At 38.0% G+C, this 15,971-nt stretch overlaps 3 protein-coding genes across 7 annotated transcripts; 2 read left to right on the forward strand and 1 right to left on the reverse strand.

Moving 5' to 3' along the window:
* Positions 1-1,362: 1,362 nt before the first annotated feature.
* LOC121599723 (2-methoxy-6-polyprenyl-1,4-benzoquinol methylase, mitochondrial) lies at positions 1,363-2,710 on the reverse strand. Its single transcript, XM_041927756.1, has 4 exons — positions 2,224-2,710; positions 2,025-2,157; positions 1,874-1,962; positions 1,363-1,798 (listed from the first exon to the last, which is right to left on the reverse strand). The coding sequence occupies exons 1-4, from the start codon at positions 2,661-2,663 to the stop codon at positions 1,585-1,587; spliced, it is 876 nt and encodes a 291-aa protein (XP_041783690.1). The 5' UTR covers positions 2,664-2,710; the 3' UTR covers positions 1,363-1,584.
* LOC121599726 lies at positions 2,583-13,917 on the forward strand. 5 transcript variants are annotated; one of them, XM_041927760.1, is made up of 5 exons: positions 2,583-2,666; positions 2,736-2,828; positions 10,765-11,021; positions 11,110-11,131; positions 12,572-13,917. In XM_041927760.1, the coding sequence occupies exons 3-5, from the start codon at positions 10,854-10,856 to the stop codon at positions 12,736-12,738; spliced, it is 357 nt and encodes a 118-aa protein (XP_041783694.1). In that variant the 5' UTR covers positions 2,583-2,666; positions 2,736-2,828; positions 10,765-10,853; the 3' UTR covers positions 12,739-13,917. The 5 variants fall into 5 exon arrangements, with proteins under 5 accessions (XP_041783694.1, XP_041783692.1, XP_041783693.1 ...); XM_041927758.1 differs by lacking the exons at positions 2,583-2,666; positions 2,736-2,828 and adding an exon at positions 8,502-8,831; XM_041927759.1 differs by lacking the exons at positions 2,583-2,666; positions 2,736-2,828 and adding an exon at positions 8,502-8,824.
* LOC121599725 (general odorant-binding protein lush-like) lies at positions 11,145-12,436 on the forward strand. The gene is made up of 5 exons (XM_041927757.1): positions 11,145-11,539; positions 11,613-11,688; positions 11,793-11,887; positions 11,954-12,068; positions 12,146-12,436. Exons 1-5 carry the CDS (start codon positions 11,462-11,464, stop codon positions 12,232-12,234), a joined length of 453 nt encoding a protein of 150 aa, XP_041783691.1. The 5' UTR covers positions 11,145-11,461; the 3' UTR covers positions 12,235-12,436.
* Positions 13,918-15,971: the final 2,054 nt, after the last annotated feature.

The following is a 15,971-nucleotide window of genomic DNA, read 5'->3' on the forward strand; positions in this document are numbered from 1 at the left end:
GTATTTCACAATGGATGTGTCACCGCGTATCTCCGAATTCGCGTATAAGTGCTACCGTGTATCTCGGGGACCGCCTGTACTCAAAAAATTCACGAAAAATTCCAGTGAAAGATGGCTGTGGAATACACACATATTTCAAATTTCAAGTCAATCGGATTCCTAGAATCAGATAAATAAGCAATCCAAATCGATTTGGCTACCCGTGTAGCCGGTTGCCTGAAATAGGGTTAAAACCCAAGCGCCACAGATTAAGCTTAAACGACTGGAAAATTGAATATCCATAGGAAAAAAATGAAAGCTTCACAGCTTCATTGGTTTGATCAATAGATGGCGTATTACAACTCATCATTATATTGCTATCCTTTTCTTGCAATGTGTTTCGACAAGTTTCATCTTATAATGACCTATATAGCCTTCTAACTTTCTGAGCAAAAATCTATATGAATGGTCGTGTGGTCAGATACGTGGGTATCAACACCAACGACCATTACCCAAATCTCACTTGCTTCAGTACTGGTGGTTTCCGTTGGAGTTTAGTATTTAAACAATCGTATCGCCGTTCTAGTTCTAGCGATGCATAACTTCAATGCGAAACCATACAACAGTACAGAGGAAATGAGAAAGCTCTCCTCCAAGCGAGGAAGCTCCACAGGTTGGGTATCCCACAAACAGATGGCGCCACCAGCTTTTTTGCTATTTTTAGAATGCATGAGTCGTTTGCCGTCTGCTAAACGAAGTCTTTCTATATTCCGTTTAGGTAGAGAATTTGAGGCGTTTAGAAGCCGTTTAGTGGTCGTTTAGTGGATTTGTGGCACTTGGGAAAGCAAGCGTTTGAATTGAAAAATCGACTTTGAAAATATCACAAAATCTCATGGTCCGTTGCGAAAGGTTTCAAATTTTTTTGTATATACATTCCTTCTTAAAACACATACAGCCTGTTCCCGAGTTACGTGGTTCTCGACCTACGCGGATTCGGAGATACGATTCGGTTTTCTATATTTGACAAATTAAATGTCATATCAGTACAATTTGCTTCGAGAATTATTCAAAAGTCATAAATTTCAAAATGATCTGCATGAATCGTATCAAATAAAAGATAAAGTGTATAATAGTACATTCTAAATGTAATCGAAAATACCGAATTATCATTTGTTTCTGGCACTAAAATTTTACTTACGCGGATATTCGAGTTTCGCGGATTCCTCGGGAACGCATAAAACGCGTATAATGGGAACAGACTGTATTCAATAATTAGCAGGAAATCGATGTTCCAACAATTAGTTCAGACTGTATGTAGTACCCTCATGAGCTATCGCGCTCTATCGCAAAACTGCTTAATCAGTTCATCATTATGCCAAATACTACATTTTACGACTGTTTATTTTCCTTCGTTATATCCGTTCTGCATGCCCATCATGGGTTCAAGCCTTGATTGACCTGCAAGCAACCTGCAAGCCCCCAAATGTAGAACTGATTATCCTGCTATCCGTATTCAATGCGTCACTAATAGCCAAACCCACTAGTGGTACAGGCAGGCTTGACCGACAACGGTTGCTGCATCAAAGTAGATCCATCTTGTCCATCTTACAACTTAAATCCGGAGTGTATCGCAACGACACCAAAGGTTAAATTTTCATATTCAACACATTTGAAGCCAGCGTTCTGAATCATTGTCTTAAATTCATTTTGCTGCGGAAACTTTCGGATGCTCTCTACCAAGTACTGGTACGGCTGCCACTGATTAGCTAGTATTTGTCCCATTGGTGGAATCACTTGGAAGGAATACTGATCGTAGACCCTGCAAAAAAACAACAACAACATTTAAGTCCAAAAATATAGTAAAATTAGATTAAAAAAAAGTTAATCATATTACCATTTAAGATATTCATTGTTTACATGACTGAATTCTAGGCACATAAAACGTCCTCCCGGTTTCAGCACGCGGTGAGCTTCAGAAAGTACCTAAAAGAAACATCTAAATTTTAAAAGCTTCCTTCCATATTTTTAAAGCTAGCGGTACGTACTTTGTCAATATGTGTACAATTTCTAATCCCAAATGCGATCGTGTACACGCTGAATGTTGAATCCTCGAAGGGCAGTTTTTCGGCATCGGCACACACCCATTCAATTGTGTCACCGGCTGTAGGTAAATTCAATCTGTAAATAATAACACCATAATTATCATTTTATATAAGACGCATAAATACTTTCATTTCTACCTACTTTTCCCATCGTTGTTGACCCACATCTAGCATATTTTGATTGATATCACAAACAGTAACATGACTAGGCTTTCGATCTGGTGCAGTCTGCTTTTGTAGATATTTCATGTATCGGAACGCTATATCGCCAGTGCCACCAGCCATGTCCAGCAGTCGTATTCCATTTCCCACCGGCGATAAACGTTCCATGAAAATATCTTTCCATACACGATGAATTCCCATCGACATAGCGTCATTCATCAAATCATAGGATGCCGCGACCTCCTCGAACACTTTATGAACCTTTTTCCATTTGTCGCTTTCTTTTACCGTTTGAAAACCAAAGTGTGTATCCGAATCGTGTTGCGTTGCGCTTTGGTTGACATTTTCTCTTGCATTGCTGGAAAATCGCGCAAGCGGAAGTCTGTGTATTAATAGAGAGGTTCTTCGAAGAGGCAACATTGCGTAGGTTTTGATTTGGTTACTGCGAGATCATGTCATGTTTATTTTGATAACTTTCGTTTCGGTTGATAGGTCGCGTATACACATACCGAAAAATGACATTTCGAGGAAAAACGCTTTACAGCTTTCAAGAACGCTTAACCTTTTTACACACAAACAAATTGGGTAAGAATATTTTTGTCTTTGTCGTTTCGTATATCACTATACAAATTCTACTAAATTTCCTAAGCTATTTCCTACGCTAATCCCTACGCTATTTCCTACGCTAATTCCTACGTTGCACATTTACTGCCGGGTATAGTTTGTTGACTGGAACTGGAATTATATCCGTTCCATACCTGAACCAGGTCCAAATATCGTTCCGAATTCAAATCCGAAACAGTAACTAGAACTGTTCCTCAAAAAAATAAAATCAGTAGCTATTTTTGGATCAGCATGGGATCATGATTGATTCCAGGACCGGTATGTGTTCAATATCAGTTCCAGGTTCTTTATGGGTTTACAGTCTGTTCCCGAGTTACACGGTTCTCGACTTACGCGGATTCGGAGATACGCGGTTTTCTAAATTTGACAGATTGAATGTCAAATCAGTACAATTTGCTTCAAGTTCGGTATAAATTGCATTTTTGGTAACATATTGAAACTGCTTAAAAGCCAGAAATATTAGAATTTTCTGCACGAATCATATCAAATAAATGATAAAGTGTATGAAAGTACTAAATTAGATCATAAACTCCGAGTAATCAATAGTATTTTAGTCAAAAAACGTGAAATTCGACTCACGCGGATATTCGAGTTACGCGGATTCGTCGGGAACGCAGAAACCGCGTAACTCGGGAGCAGACTGTACTTTTCCAGGACTGATATTGATTTATGAGTAGTTCCAGAACCAGTATGTGTTCAGTATCCATAGCATCCATGTACTAGTACATGCCCGTCATGGGTTCAAACCCCGAATAGACCGTGGTGCCCCCATACGTAGGACTGACTATCCTGCTATGGTAACAAAAAGTCACTGCACTAGTGGGTACAGGCAGGCCTTAACCGGCAGCGGTTGTTGTGCCAAAAAGAAGAAGAAGAAGATCAGTTCCAGGTTTTTTATAGGATACTTTTCAGTTCCAAGACCGGTGTGGGTTCATGATAGGTTCCAGGACCAGTATGGGTTCATGATAGGTTCCTGGGCAGGTACGGGTTCATGATCGGTTCCAGAACCAGTATTGGGGCCCTTTCCGTTTTAAGTTCGAAGGCTGAAATTTCAGCCTGTCAGCTGTTTGCATTGTATAACAGTTTTCGAGCAGCTATCTATGTGAGTATAATATACAGGTGGGCTTATCTCAAGGTGTATGAATTTAGAAGGCTGATTTTTATCGCTTCTGCTTATGAATAAAGATTTTAAGAGTGTTTTGAGTATTCGTCAAGTCTCAAGAAAGCTTGTTTGAATAAAAGTTTTCACCCATTCTGTTAAAAAGTGATATTCAAATTTGGTTTTAAAAAACATGTTATGAGACCACCTGGACTACATACACTTTGATTCCAGATTCCACCACGTCATCTCTTTGATGCACCTTGTGGTAAATGTAAACAATACTGTGTTTTCGAGCAGGTACTCGAATCTAATTCTTGCTTTGAGGCTAGAATAATCTAGACTGAAAATTGCAGGCTAGTTTTTTGTGTGGTTTTGTATGCAGTGTTTACATGATTTCAGCCTCCAACTGTCAAACTCCATACAAAAAAACTAACTAGAATCGTGAAGGCCCCCATTGGTTCATGACCGGTTCTAGGACCAGTGTTCGGTCAAGATTGGTTCCAGGGCCGGTATGGGTTCCGTATGGGTTCATGATCGCTTCCAGGACAAGTATGGGTTTATGATAGGTTCCAGGGCCGGTATGGGTTCATGATAGTTCCAGGACCAGTATGGGCTCATGATCGGTTGCAGTTCCCGTATGGGTTCATGATCGGTTGCAGGACCCGTATTGTTCCATAATAGGTTCCGGGACCCGTATGGGTACATGATCGGTTGCAGGACCCGTATGGGTTCATGATCGATTGCAGGACCCGTATGGGTTCATGTTCGGTTGCAGGGCCCGTATGGGTTCATGATCGGTTTGAGGACCCGTATCATGATCAGTTCCTGGACCTGTATGACGTGTATTATTGCCAGAACCGGTTTGGGTTTCTTGACAGGCTTAGGTTCAGTAACCAGGTGCAGGACCGGTATTAGGTCATGTGCAGTTTTTGAACCAGAAAAGGTGATGTAATGGTGTCAGGACCAATATGTGTTGGATTTTGGTTTTAGATTCCTTAAGGGATCGTCATAAGTACTTACTGTTATTTGTGTTTAGAGACTATTGTTTTTAGTGTGCTCTTCACAGTAAAGGGGATCTTTTAAATTTCCCACCAACAGATGGCGCCACCAGCTTTTTGCTATTTTTATTATGCATGAGTCGTTTGCCGTCTGCTAAACGAAGTCTTTCTATATTCCGTTTAGGTAAAGAGCTTGAGTCGTTTAGAACCCGTTAAGTGGTCGATAAGTGGATTTGTGGCACTTGAGAAGTGTCCCGCAGTCTTGGGTTCTATCGGAAAACCCTGTAAGGCCGAAAATGTAAGACCGAAAATACTCGACGCGAGGTTTCCTCGGCCGTGGCAACCTCGTATAACAGAAGAACAGTTTAGTTGTCAAATCTGCTTCGCCTGCAATCTCGCTCGCAATTCCGCAGAGATACCCACCACAAGCGTTTAAGCTTAATCTGTGGCGCTTGGGAAATCTCTTAACCGTAGAGTTGGCAACCAGATTTACACACGTAAGTTGGCAAACGGCATACTCGGGTATTCCACACGTTTTGATGCAAAACAAATTTACAAATTTACAAATTGGGGTAGATTGAACAAGAAACAATAAATAGTTAAACTACCACTGGTTGAACTAGGAAATTAATATACAGTGGAGCGCCGTTTATCCGGGCTTCTCGGGACTTTACCTCGCCCCGATATGCGAATAACACAGATAATGAGTCCAATGATATATTTTATCACCAATACCTTTATTTTTTATTTTATTTTTTGGGAAATTATCTTATTTTTTGATAAAAATAACCCAGCTTTTATTAAAAAATATACCCAGTTATCCCATACAAATATTTGAAATGTGCCATGCATTATAGCGTTTTTTGTTATAACAAAGTGCTCTGAAAACCGTTTTGTTGATATCCTCCTGCGCACGCAATGTCACCTTTGTATTGAACTGTCATTTCTCAACAGCACGGATAAACGGACAGCCGGATAAAAGGTACCCGGATAAACGGCGCTCCACTGTATCTGGTAAATACAGTCTGAACTCATTATTTGAACTTCGATTCCTATTAACTAATGCATATAGTAGGCTTTTTTTTCGAGCAATTTTTTTTTCAACAGGCCTTGAGATTTTTGTGAATTTTGTGAAGAGAACATTGATGGTGAAGTGGGTGAGAGGAAAAAAAATATCAGGCTAGGATTATCCCAAGCGCCACAGATTAAGCTTAAACGACTGGAAAATTGAATATCCATAGGAAAAAAATGAAAGCTTCACAGCTTCATTGGTTTGATCAATAGATGGCGTATTACAACTCATCATTATATTGCTATCCTTTTCTTGCAATGTGTTTCGACAAGTTTCATCTTATAATGACCTATATAGCCTTCTAACTTTCTGAGCAAAAATCTATATGAATGGTCGTGTGGTCAGATACGTGGGTATCAACACCAACGACCATTACCCAAATCTCACTTGCTTCAGTACTGGTGGTTTCCGTTGGAGTTTAGTATTTAAACAATCGTATCGCCGTTCTAGTTCTAGCGATGCATAACTTCAATGCGAAACCATACAACAGTACAGAGGAAATGAGAAAGCTCTCCTCCAAGCGAGGAAGCTCCACAGGTTGGGTATCCCACAAACAGATGGCGCCACCAGCTTTTTTGCTATTTTTAGAATGCATGAGTCGTTTGCCGTCTGCTAAACGAAGTCTTTCTATATTCCGTTTAGGTAGAGAATTTGAGGCGTTTAGAAGCCGTTTAGTGGTCGTTTAGTGGATTTGTGGCACTTGGGATGTTCCTCAACTATGTATGTAACAACAGCAAATATTTAAATTCTGCTAAAAAATTTTTGTTGAGCGACTTGTGTCGCTATTATTTGATCGAATCAGTTTTGAGCCGTTATTCACCAAATTGATAAGGTTCTCATGGCAATTTAAATTTAATTAAAACAATCTTTTTATATACTTTGGTTTTCAAAACAATCATTACATACGACGAATTTTTTTCAACTTGTGTAAAAAAAAAATTTTTGATAGTTATTCTTATAAAACTCTTAAAACCTTAAAAAAGTTATAAATCACTTTTTTAAATCGTGAAATAATGTCGATATTGCTCTGTAAAACATTTCTAGAATATGTTATTTATATTTTTGAACGATTTTTAAATGCGTTAGTTAGCACAAAAACCTGTTTGTTTTTCGTAATACAGCACAAAAAACCTGTAAATTTATTTATTTTTTCGTAAAAAGTCTTAAAGTAATAGTATTTTCAAAAAATTTAAAAAATTTAAAAAAAATTAAAAAAGAATATATACAAAAATATGAAATAGTATTCTGCATAACTCTTACATTCACTGCTTTTATCTATTTCCTACCTTACGGCCAGACAAAGTGAAATATACAGCGATATTTCGCCTGTCAAATAGTTCATTTCGCTGTATATTTTACCTTGTCTGGCCGTACGGTTTTCCGCAAATCGCAAAAAACGACTGTCCATATAGTTGTGGTAGTCGCTCTAATAATAATACAAGGAAAATGGCTAGGAAAAACATGCCAAGGTAAGAGAGTTGATAAATTCTATGTCTAAAATCGCAGCAATTTTATAGATGTTTCCAGATGTCATGCAAGTGAGTTGCTAGAAAGTAGAATTGAAAGTGAAGATCGTATTTTGCTCGAAGAAGGTAGGTTTTATGAAATAAGCCACTATTTCTTCAAGGTCGATTATCTGTATCCATCCCCATTCCTTGTTAGTATCTAGGAGTAGATTTTAAGTTAGTATTTGTTAAGTATAAATAGCAGACATCTTAAAAGAATAGAATTTATTTATTTATTGTTCAGTAGCGACGGCCCGGCCGTATTACTTTAAAAGAATAGAATTAATAAACAAACAAGAGAAAAAAATGATAAGCCGGTCATAGCTTCCGATTGGTAGCTAAAACGGTTTATAGTGAATAGATTAATGTTCTTATCAAACGTTTCATGTTGTCATTAGTTAGGTTTGTTCGAATAATTTGAATCACGTTCTTATAGCAATCTGAAAGATCTGTATGAGAACTGTACGTTTGATAACTCATAACAGGTCATGGAAATAGTAATTTTATCTACCGACTAATTTATTTTCCTTCTATTCATATACTAATACTCGTATAATAATATAGAGCATGTAAAAAAATCCAACAGTGCAACAGACAATTCTTGGACTCTACTGCAACGCAGTGATAACGCTTTGCGAATCGTTGCGTAGCAGTGTCATGCGCAAGTGAAGCTTTCATATACTACAAAAGCTCACGACCCTGAACAGGCATTCTGAATTTTTGAACAAAAAAATAAGCTTTTATGTTTATCGTGTTTACCCCAATCGTCCTTCAAACCTGTGGAAAAGCTGGTTCACTGCTTTGATCACTGGAATCCACCGTGTTTTCGTTCTCCAGCGACGTTTCTCCCACTATTCAGCAAGAGAACGCGTGTACGAGAGCGTGTTTTGCTGATGCGAGCAGCGCCTTCTCGGATATGGGAGCGAGAGAAAATCTGTATTTAGTGGCAATTGAGCGTTCCATGTTCTGGTTATGCGATAAATGTAGCACAGCTAGTCGGTCAGAATATTCGTCTGCGGATAGTCTGTAGCGTGTCTAGTTTGTGCACATAGCATTTATAGTATTTTATTAGAAAATTTATTGTTTATACAGTAGTGTGGTTAGTTTAACGCGTTTTAATCAATCAGACGGAGGCAACAGTTTTATTCGCTTTTGCGTAAGGATACACCGTAACAAAGCTGCAAAATTTACCACGGGGTGAAACCTAGGGCATCAAGGGATACGAAGTGAATGAGCCTAGGAAGTGGTTTCCTGCAATCCTACCGATTCAGATTTGTGCGGTGAGAGGTGAGAGCGCTGACACGCGCTGATTTTCAATCAGATAAGAAAATTGATTTTTGTAATTTAATGAGTATGAGTATTGGACCAAAAATAGCTTACACAATATAAGGGAAGTTTGAGTACAAAATTAGTACGTAGCCCGCACGAACCTCTTAACGATACTCTGTGTTCCTCCTCTTCGTTCGTGCGATGTGACAAGAGAAAAGCAATTTACCAACGATAGCAGAGATAAGCAAGCCCAGGAGAGTTAAGAGTGGTGGATGTTAATCGGACGCACTTGCGGAACAACAGCAGGGTTGCCCCGTTGTGCACAAACCGTTTCTCACACGCTGTTGCTGCAATTCGTATTGCGCTACGCGCGCATCAAGTGCATCGTACTCACGGCACCACGAGTTGAGTCGCGGCAAACGAGGCAGAGGTATTATTGACCAAAAACGTACTGGCAGGTCGTGTGAGTATAATAAAGCGAGGAGAGTATTCATGTGTAGTACGGATGCATTTGTTACTCACGTCGGTTGTTTAACGAGCTGAGTGTGTGCATGCACGGCCGACCGGAGCGAGACGGCGAAAGTAGTTCCGCGGGAATGGATCAGAGAAGGAAGGCACGTGGAGAGTTAGCAACCAAAACAAATGCACGGTTGCTATCTACCTGATTACCCGAGTGCTTGCAGGTATTCAGCTCAAAAAGCCCATCTGATGAATACGGCCAGCTGGCGAACTGAACTGACGGTCCGTTCCCGCCAGTTGGGGTAGGTGTGCGATAATGAAACCGGTCCATGCTACAGCCTCCAGCCATCGGGTGGTTTCTAGCGAGATGAGATAATTTCTCCCTCGTGCCTGGTTCGAGCTACGGCGCGTTCCAACAGTCGGTCAAGCGTGCAAAAGTTTTGAGCAAAACGTGAATGCGTGATTTCAATGCAAAAGACTACCCTAGGTCAAGGACATTTCCAAATGTGTGCATACTATGAGCGGACATGTAACTCAGGGGTCGTTCAATTTGGTACCAATATAATATTCCCTTTCCTCAAACTTAGCTTAAACCATAGTTTTTAAGGTTTTGCTTCTCATATTCGTTTGCCTTATTCTTCGTGTTTTCATGTTTTGTTGTCATTGAAATCGAATTTATTTACCGTTCCAAGCCATATTTGTAATATTCCCAAAACAGATGTGATACTCCCGTGGTTACTGTTTTCTATTATTAACCATTAACTGATATTCAACAACATTTTATTCCTAACATTTTTGCTGTACATATCATTGATATTTACTTAATTGTTTTATATAACTCGAGAATTTTGCTCAAATTTAATTAAAGGATAAACATTTAATTAAAAAAAATACAGCAGTAAAATACAGATAACTATAATCTAGAAAATTGTTGCTTTTTGAAATTAAAAAGTTTTGTAAACTGAAGGTAATAATATACTTATTTCATTGGACACCGCATGATTATACAAAGCAATTATAATATTGAGGATTAAAAAGATGGAAATTATAAGTCACGAAATTTTATGAAAAGATAAACTGAATTAAAGGTAGCCTTGAAAACATAGTAAATCATTTGTCTTAATTTTTTTATTTAGAAGGAACGTCTTCAACCATTTTGCTTAATTTGTTTTCAATATTTGATGAATTCCTTAAAATGAGTAATGAATAAACAATGATTTAATAAATATAATACAGTAATAACTCAATAAATAAGTATTAATTTTAATAAACTAAAGCAAAGTGCTAAATACCAATACTAAGTACTTTCTTATTAAGACAGAGAAAAAAATCGTTAATGCTCTGTAATACCAATACGAAATGGGAACACAAGTAGTAAATGTAGCGATGTGTTATTGATGAATGCATTCTAAAATTGCCCACTTGTTGAACACATGAGATAATGCGTTTAAGCTATTGTTCTCGTCTGCTTCCACTCCCAACGTCTGTACAGCCTGTACTAGAGTCATCAGTGGGCTGGTTCATTCATCTTCACTAAATACACCGGAGAGCAGCTAGTACCTGCCATCTAACTACGTCAAAATGCGCGTGGAAATGAATCTGGATGTTCAGCACTGTCACGATGATATCGACACGAAAATAGCAGAGTTCAAGCAAGATGCGGACAAAATGAACGAGCTCAACCTTTTCCTCGACAGTGTGCTGGAAGAGGCGCAGAGGAATGCGGAAGTGAAACTGCAAAGCAAATTGGTAACGTTTAATATCGCACTTTCAGCATTTGATTTAACTAACGATGATGTTTTGTTTTTTTTTCTTTTGCGCTTTTCCACTGATACAGGATGAAGAGCGACCTAAAAATGGTGAGTAATGCATTAGTTTGCCCATCGTTCATAAACGCAAAACGAAGCGATAATTTGATCGTGTCTGTATTCGTGGTGCACAATTATGACACTCGTAAGCCTAAGCACAATTACTAGCCGATCTAAACCTCGACAATGTTCATTGAATGATAGCTATGACAGGGTACAATTAATACTCCACGCGTCCATTTCCTCCTGCCAAAGTGAAACAGTGCGTTAAAGTGCATATAAATGGAAAAATTTACCAGTTTGTCCAAGTCTTCGCATCCGAACCATGACCGATAGACACTGCTGGTTAGTGTTGACTTCTAGTGCAATGTGTTTTGTAGCATGAGCGTATCGGTGCTGGTATCGTCTTTGGTGGTGTTATTTTGCGTACAGTGTTTAATCGAACATATTGATGGAGCAGTAAGTATTACCACAGTTGGTACTGCTGATGTAAAACAGGAGTCATTTATTAAAAGCATTTTGTCTTATTCAGATGACCATGAAACAGCTAACAAACTCGATGGATATGATGCGACAAGCGTGTGCTCCGAAATTCAAAGTTGAAGAAGGTATGTGTTTTTCGCACAATATCTTTTGTGGTCTCATACATTCTGTTCTAATCTAGTGTTTTTGTCGATATTTTTCATGATGTTTTGCGTTTATTTTCCGGTAGCGGAGTTACACGGTTTAAGGAAATCGATTTTTCCTGCCAATCCAGATAAAGAGCTCAAGTGTTATGCTATGTGTATTGCACAGATGGCAGGAACTGTGAGTATGCTCGCGAATATTAGCTCCAACAGTAACAATATGGTGTGGTTTCCATTCTTCCGCCAGATGACGAAGAAGGGTGAAATCAGTTTTTCGAAAACGATGGCCCAAATCGAAGCGATGCTACCGCCCGAAATGAAGACTATGGCAAAGGAAGCGTTAACCCATTGTAAAGACACACGTATGTACAATATAGTATTTCTGTCTCATCTTCCTCGAACAGTGGTGCTTTACATATTTTGCGTATCCTCTTTTCAGAAACCTCATACAAGGACCCGTGCGATAAGGCTTACTTTTCAGCTAAATGTGCCGCCGATTTTACCCCCGACACCTTCATGTTCCCATGATGAATGAACCCGATAACTGATGATCTACGCCCAAAGGAATCCATAATGAATGCTATCTGCTGTTAAAACTATTCGTATCCTTCCCTTATTAGAGAATGTTTCGATGAAGATGTTTACTGTTTGTATGTTTAGTTTGTGCACCAATCACGGTTTGGAATTACTTTATAGGTAGTAGATTAAACAATAAAGCTTTATTCATTAAGAATGATGTTGTTTTGGAATCGTTCTTTGACATTTTCCTATATTGATTCAGAAAGTGTTGTCCAGTGATGTAAAATTTTATTACCGATGGTTAACCTCTATTATTACAATCCAATTCATTCGTTTTCTTTCGTAGGAAACAAACTTCTCAGCGGCATAAAGCAACACAGAATGGTGACACGCACTAGGGGGATTGTTTTACGAATCTTTGAAGCAATTTGTAACTGCACAAACTCCGCCACTATACCAGGGCAGCGGCCAGCTACAGCACCGGCTAACGTTGGATCTACTTCGAAAAACTAAGCAACTGGTACACTAAGCAACTATCTTCAAGCTGTCATCCCACTGGTACTATATGTAACTACAAACAGCAAACAATAACGAGTTACCGACCCAGTACGTCGGTATGGATGTGTTGTCGTATGTTTTACCATCAAAATAGGCAGACTATTCGTAGCAATAGGAAATGTTAGTCCTAATTCGAGTTATACTGACTGTTTATCGAGCTTTTATTACACTTCTATTTTTCCAACCATACACAGACTCAATATTCATGTGACCGTATTCAATATGTTCAATGCTCGAATTGAACCAGGTGACTGTTAAATATATTCTGATTGTATTGATAAATTGTGTATACTACAATACCATTTACAAAACCATCGCCATATCCTTTTTGATGTGGTTTATTAGAGCGAATCAAAATGTATACATGAAGCTACAATCCCACCAAAGCGCATCACATTCCCCACGAAAGAATCTCCGGCCTTGAAACAATTTTCAGAAACATCGTGTACTCTATATAAATTTTCAATTTAAAGGTTTCAACAACAAAGCGTCTTCTTCAACGAGGTACATTATATTAAAAGCATGCAATGTAATAAACCATACAAAATGAAATAATCACTGATCGCAATAACGGTATTAGTTCGAAATCCTATAGTGTTTTGAAAGTATCTTCCCAATCCTGTGCTCCTTAGCAATGCAGCATTACCTATAAATCTAAAACTAAAAAAAAATTGCAGAAACCGGAAAAAACACGCACATTAAAGATTCAAACAATAATTACGGTAGCAAGTTTGATCCTTAAAGGCAATTTTTAATCAAAAATATGCCGTAATTTTACTAATGAACTTGATGATTTATTCACATGGTTTGTAATAGCAATTCATAAACAAATTTTGCGTAAAAAACCAACAATTGTTCGAATGTATCTTAAACCATTTGTCTATTTCGTTGTTTCATTAGACTTGATGGACAATCAAAATTATGAGCAATATTTTACAGTCAACAAAAAAAACTTCGTAGAGAAACGGTTGAACAAAATTCTCAACAAAATCTTTCTAGCGCATTTTAGTTGAAGTACAGTGTTATTAAAACATTTACTGAAACAAAGTTTTAGAGATTCCAGTTATTGTATCTTGTAGAATCATGTATGTGTAGAGCTACAGTAATAAAGTCTGTATAAAACATATATTGGATAATAAATAATAAGCGTTTATGAAATTCAATTCCGAACAACAGCTGAATATGAACAACCCACCATAAGTAATTGCGGCTGGTCTCGTGGAACAGTCGTCAATTCGCATGGCTCAACAACATGCCGGTTAAGGGTTCAAGCCCCGAATGGACCGTCCCCGAAAGGTTTACTAGCCTGCTATGGGTAATCATATAATCACTTAAAGCCAAACCCACTAGAGGTATTGTATTGTGTATTGGGCAGGCAGTTTCACAAAAACAGCTCGTACACTTACAATTATTATTATCTTTCATGAAAGTGATATTATTTTCGTTGATAAGCTATCGTATTATGCTATGCTATTTTTTATTTGCTGTTTTAAATGTAGTTTCAGAGATATTGGTGAAATTGCAAGCGCTGCTTTAATTCCTATTTTCGGCAGGCTGTGCTCCTATTTTCGGCAACGCGAATTCGGGTCGGAAAATGTTTCAATCAAAGCAAATAGGTATACAAAAATATTTAAAACAGTTTCACTCTCTCATTTACCACTTGATGTCGGTGTTGAAAACCACTTTAATTATTAAAATTATGTTTCCCATTTTGGTTATTATGCAGTTTTCAAAGTCTCTTTAATGTGAGTTACAAATAAAGTAGACATTGAAGATCTCTTATAGTCTGACGGCTATAGAGTACGGTTCTGGTTATTATTTTGCTCTCATATTATTGGATTATTTTCAGTGAAATTGGTGATATTAGATACAAGAAATGTCGTATGTCGAAATACGTGTTGTAATGTTCAGATCATACTTCAAATGAATATCCAGCAATATCAAAAGTGTGTTATTGTTTCGGCAAGTTTCGGCAGGCGCCCACAGCATTGAACCGTCAAAAATCAACATTTACCGTTTACCTATTTACCTTAACAAATTCTGCAAGTATAGAATCTTTCATAAAAACCACACTTTCATTGTTTTACTGTTCTGGTTCTTTTAATAACGAAACTTACCGAACTATTACCTGACAGCAAATCTGTCGAAACTAGAAATACGGCCGAAGCCGTTCTTTCTGAATAAAAAAAATCTGTTGAAACTGCACATTTTGTTTGATATTTTGAAAAATACGCAATGGAATGATGTGAAACTTGGTATATGAATAACAAATGAGCATATCTCTAATTCAAAAATAAGAGTTGAGACAATTTTTACGCATTTTTGCATGATTTCTCGTTGCCCTGCCGTAAACTGGTAAAGTTACCCTACTTTTTTTTTCTTATTAAGGGCATTAAATAATTGCTTTCCAAACAACTAAAATATTTTTTCTTTAAATTGTCTCTCGTATGACCGATTTAGTTCCAGTGATGCTTGGCTTGCCAAACACCACAAATTAAGCTTTAACGGCTGCAGTAAATATACATACAAAAAAACCCAAATAACCAGTTCGAACTCTATAGCTGATTTGAGACTGTTTAACAAAAAATCGTTCCGATGTCGTACTATGTGGCTAATTAAGAGATAAGAAGAACTTTGCGGAACTATGGCGCTTTTTAACTAACACTCGGTACTCTTTGGAACCTTGCGGCTGTTTAGCTTGATGTGTATGGTTCATGATGGAACTTAAAGGCTTATTAAGAAAGCGTACCGAACTTGATGGAACTTTATAACTTTTTAATGCATGACATCGGTACAAGGTGGCTCTTATCAAAGTGTCAAAGACTGGTGCCGTCAATCGTCTTATGCCATCATCATCTCTGCTGCACAAGTTAGATAATTTAATTGAAGAAGGGATTTTGAGTGAAGTGATTGTGATTGTGATACATTTCGTGTAATTTATGAATATTACGGATTTAAAAAAAAGGGCCGCTCTGGTGGTACAGTCGTCAACTCGTACGATTTAACAACATGCCCGTCATGGGTTCAAGTCCCGAATAGACCGTGCCCCCATACGTAGGACTTGACTATCCTGCTATGGTAATAAAAAGCCACTGAAAGCCAAGCTCACTTCACTAGTGGGTACAGGCAGGCCTTGACCGACAGCGGTTGTTGTGCCAAAGAAGAAGTAGAAGCATTTAAAAATATAC

The sequence above is a fragment of the Anopheles merus genome, chromosome 3L (assembly GCF_017562075.2).
Source record: "Anopheles merus strain MAF chromosome 3L, AmerM5.1, whole genome shotgun sequence".
Classification (NCBI taxonomy): domain Eukaryota; kingdom Metazoa; phylum Arthropoda; class Insecta; order Diptera; family Culicidae; genus Anopheles; species Anopheles merus.

Coding starts and splice junctions, on each gene's coding strand:
- LOC121599723 (XM_041927756.1), bottom strand. CDS start 2,663: ATGTTGCCTCTTCGAAGAACCTCTCTATTAATACACAGACTTCCGCTT. Junction 1,963..2,024: donor ATTGTACACATATTGACAAA/GTACGTACCGCT, acceptor TGTTTCTTTTAG/GTACTTTCTGAAGCTCACCG. Junction 1,799..1,873: donor AACAATGAATATCTTAAATG/GTAATATGATTA, acceptor GTTTTTTTGCAG/GGTCTACGATCAGTATTCCT.
- LOC121599726 (XM_041927760.1), top strand. CDS start 10,854: ATGCGCGTGGAAATGAATCTGGATGTTCAGCACTGTCACGATGATATC. Junction 11,022..11,109: donor TGAAACTGCAAAGCAAATTG/GTAACGTTTAAT, acceptor CCACTGATACAG/GATGAAGAGCGACCTAAAAA. Junction 11,132..12,571: donor TGAAGAGCGACCTAAAAATG/GTGAGTAATGCA, acceptor TTTCTTTCGTAG/GAAACAAACTTCTCAGCGGC.
- LOC121599725 (XM_041927757.1), top strand. CDS start 11,462: ATGAGCGTATCGGTGCTGGTATCGTCTTTGGTGGTGTTATTTTGCGTA. Junction 11,540..11,612: donor TCGAACATATTGATGGAGCA/GTAAGTATTACC, acceptor TGTCTTATTCAG/ATGACCATGAAACAGCTAAC. Junction 12,069..12,145: donor AACCCATTGTAAAGACACAC/GTATGTACAATA, acceptor TCCTCTTTTCAG/AAACCTCATACAAGGACCCG.